General features: G+C 51.4%; 1 protein-coding gene across 1 annotated transcript; it reads right to left on the bottom strand.

The window, feature by feature from the left end:
* Nucleotides 1-780: 780 nt before the first annotated feature.
* MEX3D (mex-3 RNA binding family member D) lies at nucleotides 781-6728 on the bottom strand. The gene is made up of 2 exons (XM_053372946.1): nucleotides 5661-6728; nucleotides 781-2106 (listed from the first exon to the last, which is right to left on the bottom strand). Exons 1-2 carry the CDS (start codon nucleotides 6352-6354, stop codon nucleotides 866-868), a joined length of 1935 nt encoding a protein of 644 aa, XP_053228921.1. The 5' UTR covers nucleotides 6355-6728; the 3' UTR covers nucleotides 781-865.
* Nucleotides 6729-8889: the final 2161 nt, after the last annotated feature.

Raw genomic sequence — 8889 nt, 5'->3', positions numbered from 1 at the left:
CTTTGTGGCACCACAAAGTCCTGGGAAGCGTAGTTTGTTCAGGGCGCTGAGAGTGGTGAGGCGACCCCCTGGCCCCCTTTGGAAAAAACTACAATTCCCAGAGTTCCCTGGGAAGAGAGGCTGGTTGCCAAACTACTTTGGGAACTGTAGCGCCTAGAGGGCAACGGGGTGCGTGTCTCCTAGCAACTCTCAGCGCTGTAAAACTATACTTCCCGGAATCCTCAGGACTGTTAAAAGTGGCGCCGTTCTGCTTTAAATGCATGGTTGTGGATTTGGCCCGTTGACAGAGGTTCTGCAGAACTGAGCCGAATGCAATCCACAAACCCAGAACCGCAGACCCCCCCCCCAAAAAATGTATATGCAAAAATATTAATAGACTGTGTTCTCGATTAAAGAACATCATCCGTGGCCCCTTTCATAGTGCATGCGGACCTCGGTTTTCGCTCGGTGCGTTAGTGTTCGTAAAAAAAGAGAGAACGAAAATACTGCTATTTGGAGGAAAAGGTTGCGCCCGGATTGAGTTAAAGCTATCCTGTAAACAATATTGTTTTAAAATATATTTCCGTCGGCCCAACTCTTGAAATCGGCGCGGCGCTTCCATCCCCACCCTCCCGCTCCCCCAAATTCATTTCATTCCCCTCCCGCCCGCCTCCAAATCTCGTTTATTACGCAGCGAAGGCGTAACTTACGGTTGCATTTGGGGCGCCCCTCTCCCTCCCCGCCGCAAACCACCGTGTTTGTGTGTGCTTTTTTATATAAAAAAAAGGTTGATAGAAACAGTTTTGAAGTTCGCAAAAAGCCGGCCGTGTTTTTGTAAAGTGGGGTGGGAAAACGGGGCCGCCGGACCCCTGGGAACCCGCCGCACCTATGAGAAAATGTGGATGGCTTGCGTGGCAGGTGTATGGCAGGCCGGGCACTCGGGGTCGGAGCGGCCGCAGATGCGCATGGCACACTCCATGCAGAAGAGGTTGTGGCCGCAGGGCACCAACGCGGCGATCACCTCACTCTCGAAACAGACCATGCACTCGCGGGAAGCTTTGCGGGGGCCCTCGGAACCGGTGGAGTCGGTGGGGGAACCCGACGCGGCCGAGAGGCTCCCGGGCAGCGATGATGACGACGAGTAGCCGGTGCTGTTGGAGAAGGACGAGAGGGATCCCTGTGGTGGCAGCCACGGGACGGCACTGACCGGATCGCTCGGGATCCGGCGGGCCAGCGGGTGCTCCAGGGCCGCCGCGGCCTCTGGGAAGGTGGGCGAGTGCCGTGGCGTGCTCTTGCGCCGTTGCGAAGCGCCGCTGTGCGAGGAGGAGGAAGATCGGCTGAAGGCCTGGAGTGGGTCGGCGGGGGGCTCAAACGGAGACCAGATGTGGGCCGGCGCCGCCAGCTCCAAGGGGAGGAAGTCGAAGGCAAAGTCGCCGTCGTCCGAGCCCAGAGCGTCGCTGAAGGGGAAGCCGCCAGAGCCGCCGCCGAACGGGCTGCTGGGCGCTCCGTCGGGAACGGGGCCGCCGAAATAGGTCTCCGCCGGGGAAGCATCGCTGCGGAGGCCAGGCAGGGCGCGGCGGGCCGGATTGGGGGCTTTGGACCAGAGGCTGGAGGGTCCGCCAGACAGGAGGTCCAGGCAGACGTCGGTGCCGTTGGAGTGGAAGTCGTTGTCGGCGTTGACGTCGACGAAGGAGCCGGTGCGCATGGTGATGTGTGCCTCGATTTCCTCCCGCGCCCGGTCGACGTTCTCAGGCATGCCGGTCACCTCGAAGACGGGCTCCTTGTCTCGGCTGGGGGTGACGATGTACGTGTGCGTCTGCTGCTGGATGCGTTTGATGGTGGCGCCTTTGGGGCCCACAACCAGGCCCACCACTCGGTACGGGACGCGGACCTGGATGGTCGTCTGCCCTGGGAGGTTCAGAGGGCCGAGGATCGAGCCCCCCGTGCCGCTGGCTTTGTTCCGCGTGGCTCGGATCATGGAGAAATGCTCGGCGGCCGAGAGGATCTCGCGCTTGGCCATTTCGACGTCCTCTTTCCTCCCCGTCACGATGAAGACCGGCTCCTCGCCTCGCACCGGGGTCTTGATATAGGTGTTGGTTTTTGCCCGCAAGGCTTTGATCTTGCACCCTGGAGCCGGGCGGAAGAGAAACGGTCGAAATGTTAGCTCTCGGTCGAAATAAACGTTCAACAGCACCGTATTTTTCGCTCTATAAGACGCACCAAACCATAGGATGCACCTAGTTTTTGGAGGAGGAAAACAAGAAAAAAAATATTCTGAATCTCAGAAGCCAGAACAGCAAGAGGGATCTCTGCGCAGCGAAAGCGGCAATCCCTCTTGCTGTTCTGGCTTCTGGGATAGCTGCGCAGCCTGCATTCGCTCCATAAGACGCACACACATTTCCCCCTTTTAGGAGGGAAAAGGTGCGTGTTATAGAGAAAAAAATATGGTACTTTCCCAAGAAAACCAGCGTCCTTAAAGATGTCAGATTGTTTTTGTGTGCTACAACTGCAGCTAGAATTTTGTTAGCTAAGAATTGGAAATTGCAAGAAGTCCCAACAGTGGAGGAATGGCAGATGAAGATGATGGACTTTTCGGAAGAGTCCGCAACCAGGAGGAGGAGGAGGAGTACCAGGAGGAATGGATGAAATTCAAAGACTATTTAGTTAAATATGCTAAGATAACTTAACTGGGAACACTTGCAAATATCAGCTAGGCTTAGGATTTAAACAGGTGATGTTAGAGAATAATATGTTTAAAGTCAAAATCTAAAAAAAGAATGATGTTAACTGATTAAGTTAAATTTTATGAGAGATTTAGTTTTGGAAAACTGTTACACTGAAATTCAGCCAGGGGGATTAGAGGAAGTCACCTAACAATGTTATGAAGATTGGATTAAGTATAGATAAGATTTATGCTTGTTTGTTTTAAAAATTTTGGAAAATCAATAAAAAATTTTGAAAAAAAGAAAGAAAGAAAACCAGCGTCCTTTTTGATTGGGGATAATTCAGACCGAAATACCCAGGTGTCAAAAAATGGTTATTTATGTATGTCACTACTGCGGCTAGGGCCGGATTTAGGTTTGATGAGGCCCTCAGCTCCTGAAGGTAATGGGGCCCTTTCTATGTCCAGCTGTCCTTTGTCAACAACAAATTGTCGCTGTTTTTTGTGTGTTGAATATATGCTATATGGTCATTTATGGACCTCATAGGTATCTCAAGCCATTTGCACGTAACAAAATATGTATTTTATCAAAGTAATGGTTGAACTGAAATACAATTAAGAAGAAGTATATTAAGAGTGAAAAAATCATTAAGCTCTAACTTAAAATGATTTTTTTTTTATCCACGACAAGCTTAATAATGCAAACACATTTGGCATTTGGCAAGAACAAAAGTTCCTTTAGAAACACGGTTTACAAAGGACTCATCATCTAGTCTCTGGAAACTTGCTATAACATGAAATAATAATAATACTGACCTCACAGGAGCCTACACAACACAAAACACTGTTGCTGTATGAAGGTTTTACTTTATTTGCTTTTTATCTTATATTTTGGAAATGTACATCCAGGTGTTTTTTTCCCTTCAATTTTTTTGCCCCCCCCCAAGAGAGTGGGGCTCTAAGCTAGAGCTTGTTTAGCTTATATGTAAATCTGGTACTGAACCCAATGCATTTCCCCACCCTCCTCTTCTGTGCAAAAAAATTGAAGCTGGACATAGTCTAAATTTAAGATGGGCATGGCCTAGGGGGCGGGGAAAGGGGGTGTGTGCTCCCGGAGCGGTCCAATCGGAAGCAGGGAGCGTGATGTCACTGCTTTCGAGACAGCGTGCACCTCTCACAAAGGGAACAAAGCGAAGATTAAACAAAGGGGAGGGGGGCGTGTTGAGAGATGCACATCCCCCCCAAAAAAAACACATTAGGGGGAAAATAAGAAAATGTAAAAACAGCCAAGCAAAACCCCAAAGCGAGAAGTTGGGAATTCAGGAAGATTGCACAGGAGCTGAAGGAACAAGGCAAGGAAGGTTGTAGCATATGGGAAGCCCAGCCTTAGATATATAGAGATTTGGGAAAATGCTGGGTGTGTGTGTGTGTGTGTGTGTGGAATTGCACGTCACAACCGGTTCCACGCTTAAAGCAGGAAGGGTGCAATACTGTTCCATTTTGGGGTGTGTTTTTTTTGCAAACCCTAAACATATGCTTTAAAACTAGGTTTGCTTTCATCCGTATTTTATTTTTGCAAAAAGCAAAGGGGCGGTGGTTTAATATTCAACCTACTCCCCTTTCTAGGCCGTTTTAAAAAAATCTATCTTACTTTTCCAAGCAGGGAATCAAAGACACACCAGGGTTTGTTTTTTAAAAAAGAGAGGGCTTTCAATTTGAAAAGGTGAAGTTTGGAAGTCAAAACACAAGATAAAGACGCAAATGGCAACACCAAGGTCCATCAAGAATTTTGGGAGGGTTTCTTTGGGGGGGTGGGGAAATGACCGATGGCAAAGTTAGTCCTACTCAGAGTAAGCCCACTGAAATCCAGGCCCGTTCGTTCTAGGCCCATCGACCCTGAGCAGAGCTCGATCAGATGCAACCCTTTTTTATTTTAATTTTAATTTCAGTGGAAGGTTCAAAAGGTTCGACAGTTTTACCTGGGAGGCAAACCTTGCACACAGGCTGACATGGGTCTCCCAGAGAGGAGGGATTCCAGCCTCCCCCCTTCCAATATAAAAAATCTCTTGCCCAAATCTCTCTTTCTGTGTCTTTCCTTTTTATAAAAGCGAGGGCAGGTCTGAACAGATATAAAAACAGACACTGATTTATTTCGCTTTGGGATGGGGAAAAAGTCAAGCGCTCCCCAAACTTCCTTCCCTTCCCTTCTCGCTGTTCCTAGGATACAGAAGAACAAAAGGATTTGGGGTTTGTGTGGGGTTTCCCACCCCCCAGTCACCCCAAAGCAGAAATGGGATAGGCCTAGAGTTTAAGGCAGTTCATGGCTTGGGGGAATCTTTTGAGGCCTTAAAATCTGCGAGAAAAAGCTCTACAGGGCTGCCTTTATAAACTCAGGTGGTAAGCAATTTGGTGGGTGTATTTTTTTTGGGGGGGGGAGGAAGTCACAGAGAGGTAAACTCCCCCCCTCTCAATTTCCATCCCACGTTGAAAAACGGTAAACATATATTTATGTTAGACCATTTTTTTGGAGGAGGGGTGTCCTCTAGCTTAGCTACCAATATGCCCCCCCCCTGCAAGCATGCCTGTCCTCTAATTCCACCCTCCCTCCACGAAAATCCCATTTCTAAGAGAGAGAGAAATGGCTCTAACTTTGGGATTTTTCTTCGTAAGGCGCTGCCTAGAAGACGCCCATTTTATTTCTTGGTTAAAAGAAAGTTAAGGGGAGAGAGAGGGGGGCAGGCCGCACTGAAAACACAGGCCACCCCCATGCAAAAAAAATAATAATGACCACTCCCCCCAAAGGAAACTCACAAGTGAGTTTTACTAAGTGGGTGTCTTGGCAATGCAAGTGGGGTATAAATAGTAAAATTATTATTTGCGCATTTCGGAAAGGGTCTCCCTGTCACGGCTCCTCACCTGCTGGGCTCCTGTTCCAAGGTGGGCAAAGCAAACCAGTGCTCCCCCCCCCCACAACACCCACCCCAGGGGTTCCCCATTACTTGCAGCTTTTATGGCTTACCTTGCCTGCCCACAATTTCGGCCACATGTTCTGAGCTGGGCACTGAGACGCACTCGGTCATGTTGACGCTCCTCTTGCGGCTTCCGATGCTGCCCAGGTGCTGCCCGGCCAGCAGGGGGGGCTGCGGGGCGTGGGGGGCCCCCAAGTGGGCCGGGAAGGCCCCGAAGATCTCGGGGAGTGGCGGGGCGCTGCTGCCTTCGGGGCCCAGGAGGGGCAGAGCCGCCGCCGCCGCTCCTCCTGCTCCTCCGGCATAGGCAAAGCGGTCCAGCCCCTCTGCCTCTTCCAGAAGCGGTCCATGGTCTCCATCCTTCTCCTGGTGCTGATGTTGCTGCTGCGCCGCCGCATCCTCCTCCTCTTCTCCTCCTCTACCCTCCTCCTCCGCCTTTCCTCTAGCCGCTTCCTCCTCCTCCTCCTTAGCCAAGCCCAAGATGGAGAGCTGGTCCAGGGCGAAGCGGAGAGCGGCGGAGGGGTCTTCTTCTTCTTCTCCATCATCTTCATCCTCATCCCTCTGGTGGTCCTCCGTCGCAGGAGGAGAGGAAGGATGCTCTGAGAGGTCTCCCTTGGGGAGGAGGATGCTGTTGGGGTCGAAGCAAGCGGGGGGCAGGATCTGGGGGTTCAGCAGCAGGCTGCCCAAGCCGGGAGGGGGGCAGCAGGTGCCGGGCCCCCCCTCCAGCTGGTAGAGGGCGCTGGGCATGGCAGGCCCCCGACCCCCTCCTCCCTCTCCCTCCTCCTCCTCCTCCTCTTCCTCCTGCTGGCCCCCCAGCCTGGGACCCCCGGCTTTTGGGGGGCTGCGCACCGCCCCCAGCCGCCGCCCGCCTTTGCGCGCGCCCCAGCCCCTTCGCCCAGCCCCCCTCTTTTGTTTGCAAGCCCATCCAAGGAAGGAGGAGGAGAGAGAGAGAGAGAGAGAGAGAGGGAGGGAAGGAAGGAAGGAGGAGAAGGAGGAGGGGAGCCCAGCCAGCTGCCCCGCACCCACCAGGCGTCCGAGCCTCGCCCCGCGACGCCCGCGCGTCACCCGGTGCCCAACAATGAGAGCCGGCGCCGGGAGGAGCGGCCGGGAGCGCGCATGCGCCCAAGGGGGGGGGAGAAGCAGGGGGAGGGCAAATTACAGCCACGCCCTCCTCGCCTCCCCCTCCGCCGCCCTGGACTCTTGGGGGGCAACTGGCAGGGGCTGGGGGGGGGGGCGATTGCTGCTGCTGCTGCGGGTCGTCTGTCTGTCTGCCTTTTTCTTTCTTTCTTTTTCTCCCCCCTCCCTCCCTCTGTTCCTGCTTCATTCCTTCCCTCCCTCCCTCCCTACTTCCAACCTTCCTCCCCTTTTTCCTTTAGCCCCTTCCGTCCCTTTCCTTCCTTCCTTCTCTCCCTCCCTCCCTTTCCTTTCATCCTTCCTTCCTTCCCTTCCCTCTCTATCCTTCCTTCCCTTCTTTCTCCCTTCCATCCTTCCATTTTGCCTTTAGCCCCTTCCATCCCTTTTTCATCCTTCCTTCTCTCCCTCCCTTTCCTTCCATCCTTCTCTTTCTCCTTCAGCCCCTCCCTCCCCACTTCCCTTCCATCCCTCCCTTTTTCCTTCCTTCCTTCTCTCCCACTCCCCCTTTGCTTTCATCCCTCCTCCCTTCCCTTTTTCCTTCAGCCCCTTCCTTCCCTCTTTCCTTCCTTCCCTTCTCTCCCTCCCCCCTTTTTAAAGGATGGTGATGCCGTCTAAAAGGCAGCTGGGCATTTTAGGGTGCGTGTGTGTGTGTGTCCCCCCCTCCAATTACTTACAAAAGGATTCCAGATATAGCAGGGTGTGTGCGTGTGTGTATGTATATATATATATATTGCTTTGGGCTGCATAAGGAAGACCACAGGGTCCACGTGAAGAAATATCTTCCACCCTGGCTGTTAGCGATTCTCTTTCCGTGGTTCTGGGCAAAAGGACAGTCCCGCCCCTATTTAGATGCCAAGACTGGACCTGTGCCTGGGACCAAGCTATCTACCTCCTACTTTGTGTGTTCTGTGCCCTGTGCCTTGCCCTTATTTTAACTGATCACAGTTTAGGAATTCCTTATTGTAACTGACAAGTGCAAGCTGTTCTAATTAGTATTCGTGGATATTTAATTTTGCCGCTCACTACTATATTCTAACGGATTGCCAAATGCTGCTTTATTTGATAGTTCTTTATTTTAAAGTTACTGTGACGACTTTTGGTATTGGATCACATTGTTCTGCCTGGACACTGAGGTCCAGCTCCGAGGGCCTCTTGGCGGTTCCCTCCCTGCGAGAAATGAGGTTGCAGGGAACCAGGGGCCTTCTCGGTGGTGGCACCCTCTGCCATCAGATGCCAAGGAGATAAACAACTACCTGACTTTCAGAAGACATCTGAAGGCAGCCCTATTTAGGGAAGCTTTTAATATTTGACGAATTATTGTATTTTAGTATTTTGCTGGAAACCACCCAGAGTGGCTGGGGAAACCCAGCCAGATGGGCGGGGTATAAATAATAATAATAATAATTACTACAACGTGCACGATCTTTGCCGTCTATTTTCTTTGCAGCCTGCAAACCGCCTGAAGGCGGAATACAAATTAAAAGTGAAATGAAATTGATAAACCCCTCGTGGAGGGTGCCAAACTTTTGGGAGTTTCCCTGCTACTTCACTGGATCAGACCCACCCACCGAAGGAAAAGCAAAGAGTGAACTTTGTAAGCGATCTGGGCGAAATGCAGATCTGGTAGAATTAACCTGATCCTTGAAAAAAGCACATAGATCTGAAACAGGAAGTGGTAAAGTGTGGCGCTCTTCCCAACTTCCTCCTTCAACGCTATTATTATTATTATTATTTCCAAATGGGGAAAAGTACTGAACTGTCTGACCACCTCATTGAGTAAAAGCCCAGCGGGCTCAGAGATTTCCTGAGTGACTAGTGGGGTGCCACAGGGTCTTGGGCCCGGTCTTATTCAACATCTTTATCAACGACTTGGATGATGGACTCAAGGGCATCCTGATCAAATTTGCAGATGACACCAAACTGGGAGGGGTGGCTAACACCCCAGAGGACAGGATCACACTTCAAAACGACCTTGACAGATTAGAGAACTGGGCCAAAACAAACAAGATGAATTTTAACAGGGAGAAATGTAAAGTATTGCACTTGGGCAAAAAAAATGAGAGGCACAAATACAAGATGGGTGACACCTGGCTTGAGAGCAGTACATGTGAAAAGGATCTAGGAGTCTTGGTTGACCACAAACTTGAC

Source organism: Podarcis raffonei, chromosome 18 (assembly GCF_027172205.1).
Source record: "Podarcis raffonei isolate rPodRaf1 chromosome 18, rPodRaf1.pri, whole genome shotgun sequence".
NCBI classification, from domain to species: domain Eukaryota; kingdom Metazoa; phylum Chordata; class Lepidosauria; order Squamata; family Lacertidae; genus Podarcis; species Podarcis raffonei.
The sequence above is the reverse complement of the archived record's forward strand: the minus strand, read 5'-3'. Positions and strand labels throughout refer to the sequence as shown.